The sequence below is a fragment of the Pocillopora verrucosa genome, chromosome 1 (assembly GCF_036669915.1).
Source record: "Pocillopora verrucosa isolate sample1 chromosome 1, ASM3666991v2, whole genome shotgun sequence".
NCBI lineage: Eukaryota > Metazoa > Cnidaria > Anthozoa > Scleractinia > Pocilloporidae > Pocillopora > Pocillopora verrucosa.
In genome coordinates, this window is record NC_089312.1 from 8,651,938 (window position 1) to 8,678,459 (window position 26,522).

At 38.3% G+C, this 26,522-nt stretch overlaps 1 protein-coding gene across 2 annotated transcripts; it reads right to left on the reverse strand.

Annotated features, from left to right (window-relative positions):
* On the reverse strand, positions 1–26,506 carry LOC131780663 (relaxin receptor 1-like). 2 transcript variants are annotated; one of them, XM_066170109.1, is made up of 21 exons: positions 26,473–26,506; positions 24,718–24,789; positions 24,097–24,168; positions 22,290–22,361; positions 18,594–18,665; positions 15,097–15,177; positions 13,046–13,114; positions 12,437–12,508; positions 10,368–10,439; positions 8,873–8,944; positions 8,304–8,375; positions 7,545–7,610; positions 6,409–6,480; positions 5,609–5,680; positions 5,403–5,477; positions 4,235–4,306; positions 3,022–4,042; positions 2,543–2,624; positions 2,160–2,198; positions 406–1,428; positions 1–235 (listed from the first exon to the last, which is right to left on the reverse strand). In XM_066170109.1, the coding sequence occupies exons 5-21, from the start codon at positions 18,659–18,661 to the stop codon at positions 192–194; spliced, it is 3,072 nt and encodes a 1,023-aa protein (XP_066026206.1). In that variant the 5' UTR covers positions 18,662–18,665; positions 22,290–22,361; positions 24,097–24,168; positions 24,718–24,789; positions 26,473–26,506; the 3' UTR covers positions 1–191. The 2 variants fall into 2 exon arrangements, with proteins under 2 accessions (XP_066026206.1, XP_066026212.1); XM_066170115.1 differs by lacking the exon at positions 8,304–8,375.
* Positions 26,507–26,522: the final 16 nt, after the last annotated feature.

Genomic DNA, 26,522 nt, shown 5'->3' on the forward strand with positions numbered 1-26,522 from the left:
CTCAGATGATCAAAAAATGAAAACAAACATTGCGGGCTCGCACAAGTCACTGTAATATCTTATATGAGTTATTCTTTAATGCTCTTGGTTAAAAGTAAATGTATCATTTTCATGATATAACGGTATGTAACCTTTCTGTTACTAAAACGATAACTAGAACTTAAAAGGACTTGATAAGTCAATGCTAGCAATCACAGACGTGTATCCAGCACCGCATCATCTTCTTCGTATTGTCCTGTTGAATAACAAAGCAACTCATTATCATGATACTTTAGTTAACATTAAAACGAATAACCAAGAGTTTTGGAGTAATCAAGAAATATTTCCTCTACCCAGCCTGATAAGCGAGAAATTAATCCTCCAAAACTTTGAATTTTAGCGAAAATAGAGGGTGGCAAAACGTACCTTGGTCCATAATCAGCTGCTGTTGTCGTGAAGATTTATCTTCCGTTGACTCATCACCCTGCTTTTGGGAGTCCCCACAAGCTCCTTTTGACTTCTCGTCTTCAAGTTGCTTTTGCTTGGGTTTTTCATGCTCTCCTTGGGGTTTATCTGTTTCCAGTTGCTCTTTTTTAGGTTCCTGACTCTCTCCTTTTGGTTTTCCTTGCTGCAGTTGGTCTTTCATAGGTTCATCATGGTTTTCTTTTGGTTGTTCATAATCCAGTTCGACTTTCTTAAGATCTTCATCGTCTCCTTTTGGTTTTTCTTGTCGAATTTGCTCGAGTTTAGGATCTTTATGGTCTTGCTGCTTTTCGGTTTCTTCAGGGTGTTCTTCTTGCTCCTGCTCATCTTGTTTATTTTCATCTTGTTGCTGTTCACTTTCTTTTTCATTTCTTTTCGACTTTTTCTTCTGTTTACTCACATCCTTTAGTTCGTCAGGCTCTGCATGGTCGACATTCGGTTCTTTTTCTTCTTCTTGTTGTTGAGTGCCCTGTTGTTTGGACTCCTGGTCGTCTCCTTTTAGCTTTCGCTCAGGTTTTTCATCGTCGTCATTTAGCTCCTCTTTTTCTCGTTGCGTTTCACTTACTTCTTTGTTTCCCTTTGAATCTGCTTGATGATCTTGTTCAAATTCCTGCTTTGTAGTGGGTTCTTCATGGCTATCTTTTGGTGCCTCGTTTCCTTTAGATTCAACTTCCTGCTGTTCAGTGGGTTCTTCTTCGTCTTGTTCACGTTCAGCTTCCTGCTGTTCAGTCGCTTCTTGTTGGCTTTGTTTTGGTTCTTCGTCTTGTTCACGTTCAACTCGCTGCTGTTCAGTGGCTTCTTCTTTTCCTTGTTTTGGTTCTTCGTCTTGTTCACGTTCAACTTGCTGGGATTCAGAAGTTTGTTCATTCTCTTCGCCTGATCCTGCATGGTGCTCACCATCTCCTTGTTCTTCTTGCAACTCATCCTCACTATTGTTAGCGCTCCCCACTTCCTCTTGGTTTTGTACTGTGTTCAATGAAATAAACACAAAAAGGAAATGAGGTTAAAAAGTGTTTCCTCAGGTGGTTGTAGTTAGCCAAATCGCCAAATTTGTTAAACGAGCTACATCGTGCTTTTTGCATTTGGTACCTGCATGGTGTAACTTCTCCATCCTAAATCATTTACGCTCCGCTTTTGCTATTTCCGAATATCATTTTGTGGCTTTGATACCTTACTAAAACCATTCTTTGAAAACTTTTCAGGGTCGACCGAGCAAGGAGCCTATATTGCCGTGCGTCTGTTCACTCATAGATCACAGATGACGTCGGAATGTGGTAACATCAAAAACGTGGTGCAGTGGACTCAGCCGATTAACTCTCTTATGTTCTTAGCCCATTTCCATTTTTTATGTGAGTGACTTCTATTTGTTTTACGACATAAAAAGCGAAATATTATTAATAGTGACAAAATCTATAAGTTTTCCCTCCACTAAATAGTAATTAAGAATCAGTCAAAGTAGGATTCAGTATATAACATAACGAAAAATTACAGTCATTAAATTGACTCAAAATATGGTTGTCTGTAGCCTTCAAACTGGAGGCTAAATTACTTTTTAAACTGATAAAAAGGTCGAACCGAATTGCTTCAAAGTTACATAAATGCTTTCTTTGGCTTTTCTGTTTCGCTGTTGGTATTTGAATGCCAGGTGTTGCGTTCTGAAGTGTGTTCTAGTCTGTGGAGAAGTGAATGGTGCGTACCTTCTTCGATAACTCTCATCTCTATTCCCTGATCTTGAACTGACGGAAAAATACAAGCAAGTGGACAAAACATCAGCAATAACAAAATTATTCATTCATGAGGCAACGTCTTTTTTTATCATTTGAGGTTGAGTCTGCCCATGTGTTTACATGAAATACATAAGCTCGCGCGCCACTAAATACATATATCCGTTTGTTTCTTAGTCATAGAGGTAACAAAAAGCATCTCTTGGCTTACGAACCCATCTGATTGATTAACCCACGGTATGTCTGTTCTTAAACCTGTTTTAAACATAACTTTATAGGATGAAACCAAAAAATTAAAGAACGGGAAAAACACTCCCCAGAATGAAGAAAGATTATTTAAAAGTGTCAAAAATTACCTTCAACATCTTGATTTCGGCCGAGTTTTGCCACCAGATAATCCCACAATGGTTGGAGTTTGGCTCTGATGACTCCTCGGACCTTAATACATGGAAATAAAGAATGAGGTTATAATCAGTAAATAGTGCTTCCTCACCAGTTTCTGAACCCTTCGAGTCTTTTATTTCCCCACAAATGCAAACTACGTCTGTGCAGCTTTCCAGCCACTCTCAAACCAAGTGCGATACAATGAAAACATGCGCGTTTTACATACAGAAGAGAGTTCTGAGGCAGAGGGACCCCAGAAATGGCGGAAATCAAGTTTACCACCTAATATAAAATACGGTAAAACACACTTCTTGGCGGTTCGTGTTCCACTTATTTATTCTTGTCGAATTTAGATGTAATCTGTGTTCTATGAGTGATGATATAAATGCAAAACTTAACTTATTGGCTGTATATATATTTTTCCAACTGTTCAAGTTATTAGTACATGTACCTGTGGGGTAGACAAGGTGTAGAGAATGGGATTGATGGCAGAGTTAACTGGCAGAACAAAGACTGCGATCCAAACTGCGAGGTCACCGGGTGTACGGAATGATTTTTCCAAGAGAGACCTCATTCCAATCGCCACAATAGGCAGCCAGCTGACACAGTCGGTAAGAACAATGAAGAACACTCCTTTGGCGAGCGAGGCCTCCCTCCTTAGATCGGCTGCCCTTGACTTGGCTTTCATTCTCCTCTCTCTTTTGCTCCCTTGCTTAGCCATGAGCCTGTTTGATGCGCAAGACTTATAGATTATCATCGCATATGCCACAACGACAAAGAGCACAAGGGTAAAGTTTAAACCAACAAACATGGCAACAGAGTACTCCCAGCCCGAAGGCTTATCAGTGGAAAGCTGCAATGGCAGACATACAACTAATCTGCCATAAAAGTGATGACCTTTCTGGCGACTACCGAAGTAGTCAAAGCCCACCGTGGGAATAAATGCAATTATGCCACCTACAATCCAGATAAGGAAGCACAAAAGGTGCGTAACCTTAAGTGAAAGGGACTTTCCACGAGAGGGGAACAGAACATTCTTCATCCGGTCGGCGGAGAGCAAACAAATCGTCATTACAGACACCTCACTTGACAACACGGCAATGGCACCTGTTATCTGACATGTCAAACTTGAACGCCAGTAATAGTCATGCAAATAATACTCCCCTGCCCAAATGGCATCCACCACACCTATAGTTATGAGGTAAACACCCATAAGTCCATCAGACCCAGCCAAATGTATCAACATGATGGACTGTATCTTGTTTTTCTTCTTCGTCTCCCTAAACACCAACCGCCACACAATGACAAACACAGCACCAACCAACGACATAATTCCAATCACCCAGAGGCACTCCCTAGGAGCTCGATTTCTGAACAAAGTTTCACAACTGGCGAAGCTGTCGACATAAGCAAAGTCGCAATCTGCGTCCTCCTTCGTCGAATGGCAACACATCAGGTTGGTGTCTACAGTCCTACGGTTCATAAAAAGAGTTCAAATGAACAACAAAAGGGACAAAAAGACAAATTTGATCCGTCACAGGATCTAAACTTGTAAGAAAATGAAAGTGTGATAGTAATACTCTAATTACAGTATAACTGGGCACTGGCAAATGAAATTTTTCAATTTTCAACTCCTCGCATCCAGAATATTCCACTTGACTTACGCAGTTATTAGATTATTCATGTTTGAAAAGAAACCCTCCGGTAGTTCTCGCATTTCGTTGTAGTGGAAGTACCTGCAAATTTAAGGAAAGACATTCAGGCAAACTTTGCTTGCTAATTCTCGATTACATCGACATCTTTAACCATTACAAATTCCTCGAATGTTATTGGTGCATTCGCAGCTTCATTTTTCACTAATCATTCTGTACACGTACAGTTGTAATAGGACAGTGTAATCGGACAGTTGGCTGTCATCGGGCACCTGTAATCGGACAGTTGAAGCAGCCAATCATGCTAACTCCACTCAGCTAATCCGCCAAGCACAGAAGTGATCGAAATAATCATAGCAACAACCAATTATTTAAAGAAAAACTAGGGAATTTTCAAAATGGAGGAATTTTTAACTAAAGATATTGTCTTCAATGGAGATATTTGTTTTAGGTGTATTTGTTTTTTCGGAAATTGAAATGGCTATGATTACTTGGTAACAGGACTTCTTGTCATCCAATTCTGTCTGTAATCATACTCGTGATTAACAAATCGGACTCCCACCTCGCGATCATCTGATTTCGTCGATCACTCGTATGATTACAGACCGAATTGGACTCCACTCTGTCCTATTACCATTATGTATTAATCAGTTTTTCGGCTCTCTCTTTTTCCTTTTCTCGCCCAATTCTCAACAACTATTTGATAGAAAACTGACACCGAATACGAATAACTCGTCATTGAGCGTGTAAAACATACTTATACAAGCTATGCCGAAGTGTCTTTATTTGTTATATTCATATGCTGTTAATCCTCCAATGAGCACCTGGTGCACTCATTTCAAAGTAAGGCTGAAACGGTGGGTCCCCCATTACCGAGAGGGTACTTTATGGGGAAGGGCCCTCCCTTAAGTTTTTCCCAAACTTTTTCTCGTGACCAGATATGATCGTCCTAAGGAGTATAACATTTGGGCGCAAATAAAAGTATAAATTGTGCATTAGTGTATAAAGCCGATCCTAACTTCTAGTAGCGGCACAATGCTATCAATTGTCCGTTCATTAAAATGGGAGGCGCTAATCCGTAAGTTTACGGCACGTGTAGGTCGCACCAACGATATCTGTCTCCCTTGAACTCGAAGTAGTTTGAACACACCTGGGATATTACCAGTTTACTCATACTCACAGGAATCGAATTGTTGGAGCGACATCTTTGAATTGTTCATTGGTAACGGCACGGATATTGTTAAAATAAAAGCTCCTAGAGAACGATGAAACAATAAAAAGTGTAGAGCGTCAATTAACAAGCATCAAGGTATAAGTTATAACAACACTGGACAGAAAATTAGCAAAGAATGTTATTTAGAGGAAAGTTTAGAGACAGATACTTACATAGAAATCATGTTTTTCATGCCTTTAAAAACTTCACGCGGCAGGTAGTCGATATTGTTTTCATAAACAGCCCTTGAACAAAAAAGAGGACAAATTATTATTATCAGAAATATAGAAAAATTTGGAACAAAACTCGTATTTACATAAACTTCCTTCCTATCTTTATTGATTGTTAAATGCCCTCTCCCCACGATATCTTCAAAAGCTATCAGATTTTGAAAACAGTAAAAAGGTACAAAAAAACACAGCCAGAAATGCGTAAAAGTTAGACTGATGTGCAGTTTGCGGTTACCTTGCTGAAAATGTCAAAACTTAGCGCATGCTTATATTTGGACTACTTTAAAAGCATTGTTCCATTTATCTGTTGAATTTTTTGGGGAACTCCTTTATCTCTAATCTCCTTCTTTTTCTGTCTTTTCCGAGAGAAGTCCGAGGTGGTAGGTGCTATCTTGGATGACAGAGCATCTTTTTCAGGATTCTGCTAAACTTTCTGAGCTTTATCCAATCAAAGTACATTGGCTCAAAAATTTAACGGAACTTTGGGCAAAAGTGGTGGGAGGAGGAAAGAAAGGTCTATTCGCTCTACTGACCCTCTGTAAAACTACAAAAATATTGAATACTTGTACTTTCGAGAATTACTCCTTCCTTGTTTTTGCAGTTGTATGTTCTCCAACCAAGAAACAAGGAAGCTGAACAATTTGGCGAGAAAATGAATATCAATTTAAGTTGGTTAAATACATATTTGGTCAAGAATAGTTACTTGTGCAGTCAGGTATGATTTCTAACGAATGTTTACTTACAGTTCTTCCAGTTTGGACAGGCCTTGGAACTGATCAGGCGACAGGGCTGCGAGGCTGTTGTTATACATGTACCTACACAATAAAGTGCACCAGGCGCTCGGTATAATTAGAGTCTTCAACGGGGGGAGGTATTTATTGACTTTAGTGGTGGTTGGCAACACACAGCTGACTGCGAAACTCAGAGGTCCTTAAGTAACCTTGATCCAGCTTTATCTTTTAAGGACCTCGAGACTAATTTTGTCCTAAACCCTGTCTCATATTATAGAAACTGTTTCATCCTTTATTAAAGTCAGTCATGTTTATAATCGAAACCTTCTTCATAAGTGTATTAGTGCCTTGGTATTTGGCAAACTGTTTTAGTGCTAATCAGTGTCCTCCAACACTTCTTGAAAAAACGTCCCATAAGTGTATTTGGACCAAACCGTTGCTGCGTGCACTGCGACAGAAACAATTAAGTCCCATCATATTACGCCTTCACCGAAAGAACTATGCTGGCCACCATGAAAACAATGGTTAAACCTTGGTAACGCTATTGTGAAATTTAAATGAATGATCGGACATGTGCCCATTTACTTTTGCAATCAAGTTAAAGCGCGCATTTGTAATCGCACCACCCGGAATTCTATGCTTTTAATTGAAACAACCCTTTTCTGGAACATGTCGAAAAGCTTACAGAAAAATGTTTGTTAAAAACTGGAATCCATGGATCCTATATTTTCATTTAAATCCCAAATTATCTCAATATTGACGAAAACGTTTTAATAGCCGGTAAACAATTTTTTTCAGAAAAATAACAATTTATCATTGAAATTTGATTTAGGTTAATCATCAATCAGCGATCATTTCTAACGTAAGGGAAGGGTGTTATTAATGTATTGTACAGGATGTGTTGTGTTATATTTTGTTCTATCACCTTAAAAATTTGACTCTTGGTAATTCTTAGTTGATGGCATCTCTTTCCAAAGTGGATGCATATTTTTAACTTTTAACTTACTCAATTAACATCCTTAAATAAACTTTTATGTCATTAGAAGATGCCATAGAGAGAGTCCGTACGTGGCCAACGCTACCTTTAATTAATGCTCATTAGCAAGACACTTACTGAACCAGTTACATTACAAATGTGAATCACTTACAATATTTCCAACTTGGAGAGATTTTTGAACCTTGGCAAGCGCTGAAGTTTGTTACTGGAGAGAAAGCTAAAGTAATATATAGAATGAAAAAGAAGTCAGTTAAAATAGAATTTGAGATTCTTGGAAAAGTTCTTGTTCTCCCCGAATAGGGAGGACTTAAACTTTATTGAAACAAAACCCAATTGGTTCTGGCAAAGCTATTTTGTGGAATTATAAAACTTGACACATTTTTGCTGAGTACATAAACTGTTTACTTCTGGTACTGAGAATTTAGGTAAAAGATACCATTTGCACGTTCATTGTTAACATGGGCGTTTTCATATCATGACATCACTTTTCAGTACTGATGCACCAAACTATATTATGTCACGTACATCACAAATCAATCTTAACAGAGTTCCTTGGTTACTCAGCGAAAAAAAAATGATAGCCACAAGTCACGTGAAAATAAAGGCTGTGTGAGACAATTGAATTTAATATTGACCTCTTTCTTTCAATTGTTCTTGAAGATCAATTCCACAAAAGTTAGCATTATATAAAGCCAGTACGCATCTTGAAATAATCACAAAATCTAAGTTCGCGCAGCTCTGTTTTCAGAATGGTCATAATGCAGGGCCCCACTGAAGAGCACCTTTTGGTGAAGTGGGGATTCCTGCTAAAGTATTGTTATTATTACTATACTGCATAAGTTTACTTTAAGCTCTATGAAAAACTATACATTATAATTCCCTTTGCCGCTTAGGGCTGATTGCCACTTACAGCCTTTTCATCTTAGTGAGGTTGCCAAAAACATCCATGGGTAGACGCTGAATTTTGTTGTGTGACAAATTCCTTAAAGTGTTTATTCAGATAACAGTAAACTAAATAACAATTCAAGAACTTAAATCCTACTTTAAAAATGGGCTGAAAGCCCGCTACTTAAGTATTCTGGTATGAGCTAAACAGGAGCCAAACGAGCCAACCAGTTATACACCGCAACGTGTTTTTAGATTTAAATTAGGCGAATGGAGACATTTGCAAAACCCCTGACACCACAAACAATGGCCAGGAATAACCAATATGCAGCAGATTCACTCAGTGAAAAATAGCTCCATGTAGTAAACCGTTAAACGTTTCGTTTGAGACAATAATTAATAGTAGGCCCACCGAACGTATTCTGAGATCCAAAACCAAATAACACTACTCATTGAATCAATTCATCCGATAGCGGATCACGTCGAAGCAGAGATAAGCAAACTTTTTAAGTGTTTAAAGGCTACCCTTATTAATTATCTATATTTTACCTTAAACTTTGCTTTCTTTTTTGTTTCACAACCAGTTTTACTTACAGTTCTGTCAGGTTGGTGTTGTTGCTAAGTAGCCCTCGAGGCAAAAACTGCAACTGATTGTAGGACAAGTCCCTGACAATAACATAAGCGGGGAGTGAGGTGAATAGAACAAGTCAAAAGTTGCAGTTAACAAACATTTTAAAGTAATGGGACAAATGCCCTTAACTAAAATAAGTTTTAAGTGCTATGAATAGATGTTATACCCATTATATGGACATCGACTTTATTTGAACCGTATCGGGAAAATGATCTTGATATGAGTTTCGACTTCGACCTTTCCAACGAAAATTACTGTGTTTCTCGTCCAACAAAAATTTTTTCAACACTTTCATGGTTTGATGCTACTCTGGTAGATTTCATGAATGTAGCCGAGAAGTAACATTTCATAGACCCAACGCTTCGACACTCCTGTCTAGTGCCTTCATTAGGGGCGATCTAATCGCTGCAATAAGAGGTCCTTTTATACTATGCTAACTAATTAGCTGCCCTTTTTTCTTACGAGGTGTAAATAGGCGTCTGGTAGTAAGCCACCATCATCACGATTTAAACGAGCGTGGGTGGAGTCGATATGCCAGGCTTCCAAACAAAGGCACTGGTGGTAATGATGCTTGATGTTTAAATTTCTAGACAACGTTTAAAATTAGTGGCTCACAAATTTTTGATTGAGTCCCTCTGCACTTCCTTCTCCCCCCCTCCCCCACCCCCACCACAGCAAGCTAGTCATTTAATCGGCTTTGTAATCCCCGATAGACCTGTCCCGATTGCGCTTGGCAACTTTTGCGCACCTTTTGAGGTTAGGAGCAATAATTCGTGCCTTTCTGAACAGTTTTTTTTTTATGAAAAGTGTTTCTTATGAAGCACGAAAAAATAAACGATTTCATTGAAAACTTTAAGAGTTTTATGGTTTAGACTCTGAGAATGCAATCAGTAGAGCTAATTTCATTCAATTTCCTTCATATCGTTCGGCAAAGCGTCTAATGAACCATGTGTTTTGTTCCTTTAAACGTAAGAGTTTATATAAATCGGGCCCACATTTGCAAGTAACTCTTTAAAGCTAAGTTTCAAGCTATTTTTCTTGATCTATGTTAGCATTTATTGTGAAGAATGAAAAATAAAGCTTTCAATGAACGTTTATAGAAGAGGAGTATCGAGAAATTAAGGTGGCAACTTTTAAAATTCAGTTGGTAACCTTTTTAAATTTTTTTAGCAATTTTTTCAGAATTTTTTAGCGGTCCGATGAGCAACTTTCCAACGAGTACAATCGGGGCAAGTCCACTCCCTGATAATTGACAGAATCCACTTTTACCGCTGAAAAGTGACCAGTCATCATCATTAGATGTTCAGGGATTTTTTTTTTCAAATTTGCGAAGCTTGATAGATATAGTCAATAAATCAGTGCAATGTTTTGAACTAGTCGATAACAGTTGGTCTCATACAAACGCAATGTACTGAATAATGATATTTTAAAAAAATTTTTAAAAAAAATTTTACTTACAATTCTTCCAAGGCAGACAATTCAAGAAATATTTCGCGTGATAGCTTTTCTAGCTGATTGCCGTTCAACCGCCTATATTGGGAGAACAAGAAAATAGTTTTTAATTGAGCAAAATGTACTTACTGAATTACAGTTTGTATGGGTAATCACATGACCTTACATTGAAGTTTGTTTAAAGAAGCGTTTAAGTAAACCCGAATAGATTTTTCAGACGAACAAAAGCCCCTTGGATTAGTGCAATTTTTAGAATGAAAAATTAATGAATGATATAATACATAAGAAAGAAGGAAAAAAGAAGATCAAAATAAGTGAAATTTTGACACCACACCCTGCTATTTTATTTAAATGCATCAAAATGATTGGCCGAAACAGATTACAGCCTTTGTTTAATTCAAACTTTATCAAGACTGTCGGCTGTAAGCTTGGAAACTTTTGCAGACTGATTTTGAACCATTAAAAAACGTTCTGAAGAAAATTCATAGTGCAGTAGTCAGCAAAAGTGACTTGAACTGGTCTATCGGATTCACCCTCCACTATAAAAGCTTAGCGTTCATCAGAACTCGACCGTCGCTTTCAAACATTAGGTGCGCGCTTTGAGCGGCCAACCATGACAGAAACTTTTAGTTGAACTTTTTAGTATCTTCATCATGATCTGTTCTTCTTGATACCTCATCATAGATGAAGTGGCTGCATTCCTGGAGAAATTCAGAGACTTCAAACCCAAATTTGAAAGCAGAAATTGGTTTTCCTTCGATGCTGCTCATGATGGGCCAGCTCCTGCACTGTGATTCGTGACCTTTTCCACCCTTTCTTTTATGGCTACTACCCACCACAATTGTTTTCATATCATGTTGCATCACCACTGTATTTATGCTCAACGGTTGGCTTTTAAAGCAGGCATACTCATTCAAAGATACTGAGGTAGAAAGGATCGGACCATTGCATATTTAGTGGTCTTAACTTGACAAACCGCTTAAAGAGAGTTACCGGAAACCTTTTTCCACCAACTGATGCTTTAAACAACCGTGGCTGGAAGTCTATGTTCTTACTTTAAAGCCCGCCCTGTCTCGTCTTTTTTGGACCTTCTGTAAACGGCACGAACTCCACGCCTTCGTCATTTTTTTCATAGTTAAATAATCTATTTTCATTCCATGATGCTCTTGACGGCCATGGGTACCAAAAGATAGCATTTAAAGCCACCACATAGTAGAAATAAGAGCGTGTGGAGTTTTAGAACCTAAATTTTCTGCCTTCCATAGCACCTCTTCTTCCTCTTTGGTAAAACTTGACGCTTTATACGGACGTTTGCCTATACCGCATTGGCGAAGCTGCTTAGCTCTTTTCTCTATTGGAGAATTTCTGGGAAGGGTGGAACTCTTCTGCTCTTGTTATGTACCACTCGTATTCTTGTACATCTAATTACCTGTCCAGTGTGGCTAACATCCCTCTTAGGCTATCTAACTCATATTCTTAATCATTCTTGGTTTTAGAAACTTTAAAGTGATTTGTTTAGCTCGCTGGCTCCTTTTTTCACGATTCCGTTGTCAATAGTTTTCGCTGTTTCAATTAAACCACGTTTTCCACACAGCCAAGAAGAAGCTCTCTTAACTGTGACTGGGTTGTTTTACGGACTTTTCAGGAGTACTTCCTTAGGGACGATCTTGGAATATAACCCACGCTCGGGTTATTAGGAATTTTTAGCGAGGTTAAACCGGATGAAATAATTTTAGGTTATTTTCTTCGCCTTTCAACAGGTCCTGTGATCCAGAGCGACTCAAACAAAACAAAGGTCCGCAATAACGATTAAGTAATAGATGCAGTGTGTCTTAAATGTTTGTTAGTCCACTCAGTGAGTAATCGACTCCTGATCAGAGATTGCAATTGACCCTGAAGCCCACTGGTTATAGGTGAATGTGCCACCAGAATATTCGGGTGGTTTAAGTAGACCAACCGAAACGAGCTTTCCATGCTGAAATGTTGATCATTTCTTTAGTTCAGGTTTTATTCATATATGTATGAGCGAAAAAGTTTCCGCCGATTAGTCAATAAACAATTTTAGTACCACTCACAGATATTTTAGCTTATCCTGCCCCACAAACAAGTTTTCAGGTAACTTTTTAATGTTGTTGTTTCCCAGCCACCTGTAAGATGCACAATTCTTTTCTTAGCTTCAATCTGTCACGCCATGTAATTAGTTCTGTCGCTGAGGGCAAGCCTTGAATTCTACCTACAGTATACTTTCAACAAGGACAATTCTAAGTATACATTCATTGATATACGGTAATAATGAGATTGATGATTCCAGCTTTTTGAGATATCTACTCTGTGGTTTCAGTGAAATCCCGTAAATCATGAAGGGACAAGGAGATGAAACCTGAAGCGATCTTTAAATTTCTCCTGAAAAACCAACTTCTTTGAGGGCGATAAGCGATAAACTATTTATCTATCTATGAGAAAGAGTGTTTTCGGGGGGAAGGGGGGCGGCTGTGAAGCCCCCGTCTTTAATCATTTATTCTGGAAGATTTATACTAGCACTTTCAAATTTTTTACATCTAGTTTCTTAATTGGAATTCAATTTCATTTTTGAACGAAACGCTAAAAAAATGTTTGAGAAAATTGAGAAATCAATCCAACTCAGCAGCCGTCAACTGTCTAAAGCTTCAAGATCAATTACTTACAGATCGTACAACTTGAAACCCTGGAATATGTCAGAAGGAAGAGTCTCCAGTTTGTTGAAGTCCAGGGTTCTGTGTAAAAAGATATCGACATAAGGAGAGCAGCGGATACGTCAGAATCTTAAGACGACACAACATTTTGGATTTTGAAAGTCGAGCCTTAACAATTCGTCCGTCATCTTCATTAAGTCCAATTTTTTTTTGAATCGTTTTACTCGTGCACTTTTTCACTTTTAGATTTTGAGATGATTGAGCTTACATGTCAGAAAAAATGTCGAAACATTTATTTCAGAATCATCCTTTTTTTAGAATGCTATGTGCCTTCTGACAGCATGGATGACCTCTAAGACTTTTTAAAGTCAGTTTTGAACCTACAGAGGACGCGAAAACGGGCATAATTGTGCCAATAAAAAAATTATTGAATATGTGCCGTTAACGACCCTTCTAGGTGGCTTAATTAGCTGTTTCAAGTCCGAACTGCAAGAGGTGCATGCGTTCTTGAACGCCCCTTGCTAACCAGTACAGAGAACACCTGTAACGTTTTAAGAGAGAGGAATTTTTTCAGAAGGAGGTGAGTAAATGATTTCCTGTAGCCCGAAATGTAAATAAAAGGATCTGTGTGCCATATCCTGACTCAGTTTTAGTTCTTATGAAGAGACCTCTGCGAGTTTCCCGTCCCATATAAATTTGCTTTCCTGACGGTCGCAAGTACAAATCTTTTGAGGGTTTATGGTTAATTTTTTGGCCATTGGATGTTTGACCGTTAACTTCAATGAGAGGCTATAACTCGAGCCTCTGAGACCTCAGGCTCATCTGAGTGACTTTTGAGAACAGCGGCGAAAAAATGAGTCAATGTATAAATAATAATAATAATAATAATAATAAAATCTTTATTACCGTGTCAATGTATTTAGCTCATAGAGCTAATTGGGGACACCTACTATTACTAAATTAATAGAAAAAACTATGTACAGTATCATAATAAGTAACAATATAGCCGACAAACTATGCATTAAAATTTAAAAATATTCAGAAATATTAACAATGTTCAGATAACATAAAAATACTTGTACCATGCAGATAATTAAAAAAAATCACGTGCTGCAAAGATTGCAGCAGTTGCCACTGTCTTCCACTAGGCTGACCAGGTCAACTCTACGGATTCTAGTTTTAAAGATACTAAGGCTTGGTAGTTCACGCATACCATTTTCTAATTTGGACCAAATATATGGTCCTTGATACCTTAGTGTGTGTTTACCATAGCGTATAGTGTTAAATCGTGGTATTTCAAAGTCACTATTCCTAAGGTTATAACGAGTACCCTTTCGAGTAAATATCTCAGATATGTAGCTGGGTACTAGATCGTTCTTTACTTTATACATTAGTATTGCTATGTCCTGTAAGCGTCTATTATGAAGCGTAGGTAACTTAGCACGCTTAAGAAGTTCCTCATAAATGTCTTATTACCGTGACGAAGCGAAAAAAAACCTCTGGTGCTCTCTAATAATGGTCGAAATTTGAGCTTATAATACTACGGGAACATTTGAAATTTGAATTTTACATCAACCACAATTACATCGACAAGAATCAGATTTCTGAAAATAAGAACGAACTAAATTGACTTGAAATTAGCAGTTTGGGGTGCAACATTGTTGCCCGATGACTTATTTAACATTGGGAAGGAAAACGTTGCTCGAGGAGTAAACACGCCGAAAAAAAATTCAAAATGATACTACTCGATTTATCAGGGAAATATTAGCAAGAACTTGTTTCTTTTCTTAGAATCAGGTCGCAATTTTCATTCTTTTTTTAAAAAAAAATGTTAATTTGCAATTGCTTGAACTTGAACATGCCTCGCCAAATAAAAAATTTAATATTATAACGGATGGGTGTTGTAGTACTAGTGAAAATTTATCTACAGTTTAATACTCAGTGGTTTAAATCTTCAGCCCCCGTGTTGGAAATGTTTGTGTTGCCAAATGCAGTAAAAACCTTCAGCGTTAGCATTATCACTCATCTAAAGTAAAATGAAAATCCAAAAGTACTTAACTTACAAGTTTTCAAAGTTTGGCCGAACCAACCGTCGAGGTAGCTGAGCAGAGGACAAATTCTTTAAGTTGTTGTTGTTCAGGAATCTGTATCGTCAACAAGGAAACAATAGTAATAAAAATTTAATGGGTTGATTTGATTTCCTCTGGTGCTGTTGATATAGACTTAAAACAAAGACTGAAACAAATGCAGACCCCGTCGACTGTGGAATAAAACACGAATAGTTGAGTCATTATGATGAGAGATTTTCGGTATCTACGTGTAACTGAGTCGAGCAAAGACTGATTGGCTTCTTGTATTCTCCTGGCGGATGGAGTTTATACGAAATATATTTAAATCACAAAAGGAAATTAGAGAGAAAACGAAATTCTGAAGAGAAAAACTACACGTCTTTTAGCGCTCCCTTTTTTTTCAAGAGATTAAAACGTACTGCCAGACATCACTACGAAAATCACTCTCATGTTCAGACTTAAAATGCATATAATTCTTACGAAAGCCTCCTTATGAAGAAAGTTTTGATATTTTAAGCAATATTTGGCACAAACAATGCCTAACGCGAGTCTAAATTGAAGTTTCCTTTTCTCCTAGTACTTTTTGCTTTATGGTATGACGTCAGTGATACTATGAGGTTTTGGTTCGGAAGGAAAATTAACCAGCTCGATTCTGATCTCTTTGACAATTAATTTCTGTATAAAAACTTAGATTAAACGCGTTATTCCCTGTCTGTCTCATTAGGTTTCCCTCTGTCCCCTTAGTCGTACTATTGTCTTCTGTTCAAATATCTGGGGGATGGTACAATGGCCGACATTTTTGCCAGAGTAATCAAAATAATTCAAAATGGCGTTTAATATGGGTTTTCGTTAAAAAAACTCGCTCTTGTTTCAATATTTTATGGAAGTTTTTCTTGAAAACTGGAGTTAAAATAGCGATGCTAAGTTTGAAATGAAAAACAAAAACAAAAACATAAAACGAAAACAAAAAATTGGCTTTGAAAGTCTATTGTATCCCTAAGACGCAGTCTCCCTAAAAGTGGTCCGGTGCATTTCCGTTCGAAAAATCGATTTCTTTCACTTTGAGTTGAAACTTTCCAATGAATCTTTCTTGTAACCCATTCACACCAAAGCTTAAACATGTTTTTAAAGCTGTTTTTTGGAACACCACCGAAAATTGTTTTCTTTATAGAGGCTGCTTAAACCAAAGTTTGTTGACTTCAAATGTAACACATTGAAAATACAAGTTAGCGATTACTTAATTCCTATGAATTCAAACCTATGGAAAATTTAGCAGGTAATTTAGTGTTAACAACTGAGTTGTAAACGTAAATTGGCCACCAAGCTTTAACCCCTTCGTCAAAACAATCGACTGGTTGAACCACCTTAGTTTCTTAAAATTTGAAAAACAAATTTTGCCAAGGAAAATCGCCTCAGTGTTCAAAGGCCCGCTCACAAAACTCAGCCTTGAGGAATTTATTTTGCTCCTCTTATTTAGATCAATCCATTATGAGAACAAAGCACGTAATTTCTGCCTTTTTCAACGGTTTTTTTTAACACCGAAAATTAATTTTTCAGTTTGACAACTTTGACACAATTGCAGTTTATGGGTGGAAAGGATGACTTCTCCTACTCATGTTTACTACCGTAGGCGGTTGGATGTTTTTAAATAAATGATGAACACAACCACGCATGAATAAAGGAGGTAAATTTCTTAAGAAACTGTAGTGCTACATTGGCGGGAGAGTATAACAAGATGATTTTGTGTTATCAACTGGGTTGATAACGTAGATTGGCCACCCTGTTTTTAAGTTTCGAGCGCTAGCCCTTCGTCAGAGCGATTGGAGGAATTGTGGGTTGTGAGTGGTTTTATATGCAGAAAATGGAGTTACGCTGTTGGTGGGGAAATGGTGACGAGAAAACAAGAATAAAGTAGTTGAATGAAAAACGCTCGTTGATACTGTGGGGATTAGGAGTGCCGATTTGGAAGAAAAATTTCTTTTCTAGAGTTTAGCGGCTTTCCGAACTGCCTAGTTGAAGTGAAGGCCGCAAACTACAATATGCTGTTTAGAATGATTGAGGAGATTAAAGTGTCTAGCAACTGATCTAGATGTCCCCTTGTCCTTTCTTTCTACGTCGCGAAGGTGTTCTCGGAATCGGTCACCGAGTCGTCTTCCTGTTTCACCAATGAATAATTTTTTGCAATAAGTGCAAGTTGAGCAGTAAATGACATTGGCAGAGGCGCACGTAAAGTGATCAGGGATCTTAATGGATCTCTTGGGTCTCGATATTTTCTCTATGTTATGGATAAAAGGAAAAATTTTGCATCGTGAGTGAGCGCATTTGAAAGTTCCAGTAAGGTTAGTTATTGGTTTGAAATGAAATTCTGACCAAAAAGTTGTATCTGTTTTTGTCGCGTTTGAATGAAGTTAGTGGAGGTTGCGAAAACATAGTACCAGTCTGAATCGTTTTGAAGTAATCTAAAGTTTTTTAGAATGATAGATTTAACTGCGCGGTTGTGAGGGTGAAATGAGAGAGTGAATGGAATGCGTCCAGTGTTTTCCTTCTCAGCCGTTCGTGGTACTGACTGTCGATCAATTTGAGTTGGGCACGGTGGTGGTGCGCTTGAATGACAGAAACAGGATAGCCACGTTCATCAAAAAACTGGCACATCGCCTCTGAGGCAGAAGAACAATTACTTGAGTGGGGTAAATCTATCATTACTCAAAACTAGTCCAGATCTATTAAAGGTTTAAAGCGCGAATGTTCATTTCCATGTAAATCTTTAGGTAAAAGTGAAGAACAGTTCCCACAAGATGCTGTCGGCCAGCTGTCGGCCAACAGTCGGCCGACTGTTGGCCGTCTGTTGGTCGACTGTTGACCGTCGGCCAACAGGTGGTCGATCGTCGGCCGACAATTGGCCGACAGACGGCTAACAATCGACATTTTTCGTTGTTGCAGACTTAAGTGTCGGCCGACCGTCGGCCGACAGACGGCCAAAAGTAAAATTACCGTATTTATTTGATTAAACGCCGCCCTCGAAATAACGCCGTCCCCGAATAAATTACATGCCGCATTTTTTTGAGCAGAAATATTGATAGGTACCGCCTTCTAATAAACGCCGCAACATGATGCAGCGTTTATTCGAATAATAGACTCAAAAAGTTCACAGTGATCATTGCTTCGATTACAGTTGAGTGAACCAGACACATTTTTTTTTAATGTACCATCTAAAAGAACCGTTAGTGATGTTTTTTTCGTCGTTTTTCTTATGCTACTTTTTAAGAACAAATATTACAAAACATCGATCTAAATGTCGGTGTATAGATTGGAAAATCTCGACTGTGAGCGATATCGAGTTTAACTAATCAAATACTTCAATTTGTTTGTAGGTAGTCATTTTGAGACATGGCCATAAACAGTTATTTTCACAACATCATAACACAATATTTGATAAAGAGGAGCAACCTAAACAAAATCCCTATAACACCTGTAAGAAATGTTCTACTTACAGTTCTTGAAGAAAAACCATTTCAAAAAAAGCTTTTGGAGGCAGTAGCTCCAGTTGGTTATAGGACATGTCACTATAAAAGAGAAAACAAGATGAACCCTTTAACATGAAATTTCAGGTATACGTGATTCAAGACTGAAATCATCATAAGTAAATGAATTTTCCGGGGCTAACGAGGCTTTGAGGTTAAGTTACAATAAGTTTGAGTTAAAAGTTTTTCTGTGCGGCTTGTCAATTCCCTGAGGGTGCAATCTGCACCCAATCTCAGATAAAGCCTTTCCTTTCCACGTAAATTATCATCTCCAGCCCTTTGAATCTTGTGATACTGATCGATAACAAAACCAGTAGAAGCTTCATCTGCTCTCTTGATAGGAATCACTTAGCTCTGTAGCTTAGAAACACCTAACAGAGCTTAATCGCAACACGATGCACATGTTTTCACTTCTTTGACTGTCATATCATTACTCCCAAAGCAGCAGAAAACGATCCTTCATCGAAGGTAAGGAAAGACTGCGGCTGGGTACGTTAGAATGTCGCGATAAAGGAATTCATCAAGCTCTGTCATTTCAACCCCTGTTGAAAAGCCATTTAGACTCAAAAGAAAGTGCTATGCACCAACATCCCCTGAAGGAAACAAACGGTGCGAGAAAAATTGATAGGAACAAAAGTTAGAGCCGAAACTCTGCATCTTTGACGTATTTTGTGTGTGACATTGTGAAATCAGGAAAATTTTGCTTTAAAAGATATTGGCGTTTTTTACTAGAGTTTTGCGAGTATTTCCAGCCAACCAAATGAAATAGATATTACAGCGAGGTGATGATTTGACTGATGTAAGCATATACTCAGCCATAATACCTACACCTTTTAGCTTAATTTTGAAAAGAAATTGAATCGTGGAATTAAATTAAAGACTGAAAGCAAAAACCGTGCTGCCCGTGAATCTAAAAACGCAAGAAAATGATGCTCCAAAAATGAGGAACAGAAAGTTGTCAAATAATTAAATTTGCTCGGAGAGGATGAATTACACTCATGTGAATAAGGACAACAAGTGCAGTGCGGGAAAAGAGCCGGCAGACTATGAACGGTTACAATGGACTATGAACCGAAGCGTTATTTGTCGAAGTTCACCGCGCTAGTTGCAGAATTGCGGAAAAAAAAAGAGAGCGACGAAGACGTCGATAAGCTTCTCCAGTTAAAAACATCAAAATTCATTTGGGGCACAGGCATTCCATGCTGTCGATCTGTGGTATTAAGTTACAGTAAACGACTCAATTTTAAAACACATACAACGAACATTTTCTTTAGTAAGATATCCAAAATTAGGCTAACTCCGCAAAACACGACTCCACTCTCCTTCAAACTCTGTCAGATATCTTATTAACATAGGCTGAATTAATTCGGCCCGTAAACGAGCTTCGATTCCAACTCCGTCACATATCACAACAACTTATCGAGGAAAGTAACTTTTGTTCATAAAGATACCAATCTACATACTACAAAAAATTACCTTCGAGTATGCTTTCAAATTCCCCTGCGGCGGATAACGAATACTTGATAAATATAAGACACTTTACAGTGCAATGTGTTACAGAGATTCTGACACTGCTGTTGAACTACATCTATCAGTATGTGCCTCGACCATGTACCTGAACTAATTTCGATTCACCAGAAAATTATCGATATCATACATATTATCTTGGCCTTAATTAATTCGGCCCGTAAACAGGCTTCGATTCGAACAGCAACACGCACATTAACTCGTAAAGGAAGACTGCCTTTACCGAAAACTCTCACTCACATCTCGTGACCTTCATTTATATTTCGAGAAATATAATTCCCTCGGTGACATCCGTGAATAACAATAAATTGCACAGGAATCCCAATGAAGGTCTATGACGTCAAGAATGAAAAACATAAAACTTGATTGATATGTTCTTGAACGCCTTGCCCTCGGACACCTATAAAATGTCACGCTATTGTCACACAAGCTACTAGAGAAGAAAGCCATGCAAAGCGCACAGTATATGTATAACAAAGCTCATTCGCAGTAGGTTAAGCACGAGTGTGTACTCCATAGAGTGTCTTGTTTTGTACAATAAACGGCCTAATCAGGTCACTAGAAGACCGGAGTTGGTAACGCGACATGACATATGGGGGCGCCTGACAAATAGGGGAACTTGATTTAGTCACTTACCGAAAACTTGACAATCAATGTATATATCAATATTTGTCACTATTCGCGACTATTCGTCACTATTCGCTACTATTCGTCACTATTCGCTACTATTCGTCACTATTCGCTATTATTCGTCACTATTCGCCACCTCTCGTCACTATTCGTCACTATTCGCGACTATTCGTCACTGTTCGCGACTATTCGCGACTATTCGCAGTATTCGGTGATTATTCGGGTTTTATTACCAGCCGCCGTCGTTGGCTACGCAAGGCTACCTTACTGTATTGATTTCCTGATCGAACACGGTGTTAACTGCAAAATTTTTTCGAAATTCAGGATTTAACGATGAGGTGCCCAATTAGATTATGTCGTGACTGAAATGACGGTGTTGCAATTTTTACAAAGTTAAGCCTGGTCTTTCTGTGCCGAAATTAAAAGGTCCAAACTAATTTTTAATCCTCGAAAACCACACTATTTCCACTTACAAAACATGCATTTGAATTTACTTACACTGACTCTCTTTGCCATTCAAAACTACACATCGGTAAATCTTTGTGAATTGATCACCGATGGAAGTAAATAATACTTTCCGTAAGATTACTGATTGTTTTTGAAGAAAACATCGGCATGATAGTCATGTTTCAAAAATTTCTTGGAAGCCTTTTTAATTACCTTTATCTTAACGCAAACAAAAATGTTTCTGTGAAGCCTCTCTTTTAAGTTTGCATAGCCTCTTTTTTCCATACTATCTACTCGCTAAGAAATTTTTCAGTTTGTGGCAAGCATTTCGTTAGGTGTTTGAAAATAATCAAAAATTATATTCACCAGCCTAGGTCGGTCCGTAGCATATGTATTATATCAGTTAACGATTATGTTCAGTAAAACAGAAATTCTTTTGACAAGTTTTCCAACCAAGTAAACTAGATAAATTACCGAGTCACGTGAGGATGAATGCGCCCGAAACCAAATGAACTGCCCATAGCATAGAAAGGCAACAATTACACGTATCCAAACCGCAGTACTTAAAATATGACCGCGTGCTGAAGAAGTGAGAATACTTTGCAAGGTTTTTGATGCATATCTTTTCACGCACTGTGTTTTTTATCAACACCGTTAATTTGCTTTAAAGCGTAGCCTTGGGTGAGCAATTTTGACAAGATTTCATACGGCGTAAATGAGCTCTGATAACGACTGCTCCTGGGGGCTAAAAAACTGCAATAAGTCTTACTCACTTTCACTCACCTGGTTGCCTAATCTTTACCTTCCCTACCCACCCCGATACAAGGTTGAGTTTAATTTTGAGGCCAGCTCTTAATCCTCGTTTGGCGGGTGGTGGGATTTGTAAGGAAGGGTTGGGGGAGGGTGTACAATTAGAAGGAGTTTTATCACTAGCCACAAACTTTTTTTTCTCCGCCAATTATATATTTTTCATTTGTAAGTTGTTGAGTTCTGCGTGAGACTTTTTCGATTGTCTGGTGATGTTACAGTTGTAAATGAAGATTTATGTTGGTTGGTACTTACAGTCTGTTGAGATCATCAACCCAACTGAAGACTTCTGAGGGTAAGTCCTTTAACTGATTATAGGATAAGTCCCTGTGAACAAGAATAAAATCATCACATCAAATATTAGAAATGCACTGTTAGATAAAGCTTATAACTTCATATAACTACTACCGAAAGAAAGTCTCGTTTTATTACGTTCCAAGCGCCCCTCGAATAAGCCACCGCCCCTCCCCCTCCTCCCTGTGAACAAGAAATCATCACATCAAATATCAGAAATGCGCTGTCAGATAAAGCTTTTAACTTCATATAACTCCTACCGAAAGAAAGTCTCGTTTTGTTACGTTTCAAGCGCCCTTCGAATAAGCCACCGTCCCCCTCCCCACTCCTCCTTCTTTTTCTTAGATATGAAGAAAACCTGTTTCTATTGCCACTTTATCTGTAACTCATTACATAGACAGTGATCTGTATTTCCCTCCTGGGAGAAAGTATTTGAACTGCCAGCTGACCAAAAGACTGATCCAGGTATTTCCTGTAGCAGCTTTATCACTTTTGGTTTAGCTTCCTATACTGATCCATACTGCCCAGCTCTTTTGACACAAGTTTTGCAGTTTATTGTTTACCCTTGAATGGTAACATTTTCTCCCAAGCCAGCTTGCTTTAGTCAACAATTTCAAATTAATGCAACTGACAAAATACACTTGAGTCATCATGGTATGATCCATCACCCGTTCAGTGATGCCACGGGTGTTGAATTCAAACAGAGTACAGTTCTAATGTAGTTAAAACTGATGTCGACAGTAAAAATAATTTTGGCTTTTCGCATGTACAGGGAGTGCATAGATGACCTAGAATTTAATAATTTAATAATTCTTCACAAAAAGCAACTGAAAAGGTTCACAATTACAATCAATCAAACTTGGTTTGATGCTACTCTGGTTTAAAGATTTAATGAATGTAACCGAGAAGTTACAATTCATAGACCCAACGTTTCGACACTCCTGTATAGTGCCTTCATTAGGGGTGATCTATTCACTTCATCCAAAGGTCTTTACGTACGCTCAAATCAATCAAATTTACTATCTAGATCTAAAATCGCCAAAACAGTTTGTTCGTTTTAAAACGCCAAGCGATGTTTTGGATCCAAGATCTACTACAAACATAATTTTGGGAAGTCCTTGCTAACGAATTAAACTAAATAAATTACAGAATCTTAATGATTAATGCGCCCGAAACCAAATGAACTGCCCATAACATAGAAGGTAGGTTTTGCACAAATCCAAACCGCAGTACTCGTAATATGACCGTGTGTTGAAGAAATAAGAATTCGTCCCAAGGTTTTCGACGCACATTTTTTCACGCACCGTGTTTTGCATCAACGCCGTCAATTTGCTTAAAAGCCTAAGCATGGGTGAGAGAAACTGTGACAAAATTTTGATGTTGTAACTGAGCTCTGATAATGGATGCTCCTGGGGGCTAAAGAACTGCAATCCTAAGACAAGGTGACAAAAAGTCTTGTTTAACTTGTACTTACCTGGTTGGCTGATCTCTGCCTTCCCCACCCACCCCCGATACACGGTTTAGTTTGATTTTGAGGCCAGCTTCTAGTCCTGGTTTGGGTAGGGTTTGTGAAGAAGGGGGGGGGGGGGGGGAGCTACACTATCAGAAGATGTTTTCTTGCTCGCCATAAACTTTGTTTTCTCTATCGGTTGTATATATTTCATTTGCAAGTAATGAAAAGAATTCCGCGGGAGACTGTTTCAGTCCCTCCCCTTAATCGCATGAATGTTACAGCAGTAAATAAAGATTTATATCAATTAGTGCTTACAGGCTGTTGAGGTTTTTAGTCCTGTTGAAAACTCCCGGAGGTAAATTCTTTAACTGATTATTAGACAAGTACCTGTCAACAGGACATCATAACATGAGATAGTTAGATTTGTGCTGGTAGATAATAGTACTGTTACCGGGAAGAAGTCTCCTTTTATTGCGTTTTAAGCGCCCCTCCCCCTTAAATAAGGTCCTGTCTCCTGTCCCCTTCCCGTCCCCCTCCCCTCCCCTTCCCCCCTTTCCGCCACCTCCTCTCCCCCTTCCCCGCCCCAACTCCACATCCATCACTTTATTAGATAGGAAGAACATCTGTTTCTTTGCCACTTTAATAACTATAAAGCTTTTTACTACAGCGGAATCAGTACAAATTAGTAGTTTCTGAATAATAAAAATGTCTTGACAAAGCGCCCTCCTTCCAAAAAGCACCCCTTCTTTCAGCTGAAATTTTAAATAGGCGCCCGGGCGATTGTTCGTGGAAATGCCTTGAATAAAATTGGTTAATTATGTTTGACTAGCGGTTTTTTTTTTTTATTAAAAATCAATTGGGACTCGCGATGCAACCTGTCAAGATGAAATTTTGCGGTAGAAAATAAAGATTTACGGTATATCAATTAGTGCTTACAGGCTGTTGAGGTATTTAGTCCTGTTGAAAACTCCCGGAGGTAAATTCTTTAACTGATTACTGGACAAATACCTGTCAGCAAGACATCATAACATGAGATATTTAGATTTTTGCTGGTAGATCTCTGGGATGCAAATGCACCGGAATAAGAGGGGGCCAACAACTGTCCCCTGCCGAATAGAGAGCACTGGCACTCAGAACGATATGAAAAGTTGCTGGTGAAGAGGATTACCAATTTTTCATTTTACCATTTTTTGTTTTGACCGAAAGAGTCTAACATCAGATCAGATGGTAAACTTCACTCGGGGACTCCAGTTCTAATGATTAGCAAATTTCGTTTAGAAGGTGTGTTGTTTCTCGAAGACTAGGCCATTAGAATCTGTGAATTTAAAGAAAGAGTCCGCCGCATAAGGTATGAGTTCATCGGAAAGGGAGTAGAAGTCGTGGATAAGAATATGAAACTCGAGTGCATGCGTAGACGCCAACACGCTTTGTTTGGGATTGCCGGTAGATTGATTATGGTTGTGAGGTTTGCCGTTGGTTTCTGTCACTTCTCTCCTCATTCACTGGCTAGTGCTTCGTTTCTAATGCGCCGTTCTACATTTAGAGGCATTTCTCCTGGAACTCGCGTTCCCCATTGCATTTATTATGGCCAATACGTTTTGTTTTGGATTGCCGGTAGATTGATTATGGTTGCGAGTTTTGCCGTTGGTTTCTGTCACATCTCTCCTCTTTCACTGGCTAGTGAATTTTGTTAAATTTCTCGCACTACTCACGCGTGAAAATCATGCGCGATAAAGATGTAGAATGTAATATAAAGGAATGACCTTGAGGATTCATTCAAGGATCAGTCGTTGTTTCGCGAACTTTAAACAATTTTTGCGTTTTACTTGTTACATAACACGCGGGAAACCTTTTCAATCTCTATTACCTAATTACATCAATGAGAATTACGCTGAATTAAACTGCGACCTTCAGGCTCGGCAATCTTTTGCATCATCCATACCCTTCTTTAAGTACGTTTGAACTACAATAGATTCCTCCGCTGAGTTGTTTCTAGAAGCATCTTCTCTCTTGTCTCCTTTTCCTTTTTTAAAAGCGTTTTTTTTTTGCTCTTTGCACTCTGGTAAGTAGTGATCGGTATTCGTCGATCTAAATTCTTAACAGATCTGAATCTTTCATTTTCGCCACTTTGATAGGTTTCCTCGTTATTACGTCAGCGAAAGATTGTAGCAATTACAAAAGTAGCAATAAACCGAATATTCGAGGTGTTTAATGGGAAGATAAGTTGACAAACGAATAAAGGGGATAAGTTTCTAAAGAAACTGTGGTGCTGCGTCGGTGGAAGAGTATAACAGGGTAATTTAGTACAATCATCTGAGTTGATAACGTAGATCGGCCACCGTAAAGAGTTTAAATGTTGACGTTTCGAGCGTCTGCCCTTCGTCAGAGCGATTGACGAAAGGCTAATCCTCGAAACGTCAGCTTTTAAACTCTTTACGGTGGCCAATTTACGTCATCAACTCAGTTGATAATGCTGAAGTATCCTGATAAGATGGCAAGCCTGTTGTATTACATTACTTTGTAGTTCTCCTTCGGAATATATGATTGGAGTTGACAATTAATTGGTTTAAGTCCTGTACCTGTTTCACATAATTTATGGAGAATATAATCTAAAATGAAATTCAGTCTATTCATGATATTCTTTATATATTATGCTCTTTTCTAGACATACAAAGGAACAGCCCTACTTACAGTGTAAAGAAAACATCTTCAAGGCCTGTAAAAGCTCCTTCTGATATTTC

Coding starts and splice junctions, on each gene's coding strand:
- LOC131780663 (XM_066170109.1), bottom strand. CDS start 18,661: ATGTCCTATAACCAACTGGAGCTACTGCCTCCAAAAGCTTTTTTTGAA. Junction 7,611..8,303: donor CTCACTAAGATGAAAAGGCT/GTAAGTGGCAAT, acceptor ATATTACTTTAG/CTTTCTCTCCAGTAACAAAC. Junction 4,043..4,234: donor ATGAATAATCTAATAACTGC/GTAAGTCAAGTG, acceptor TATGAACCGTAG/GACTGTAGACACCAACCTGA.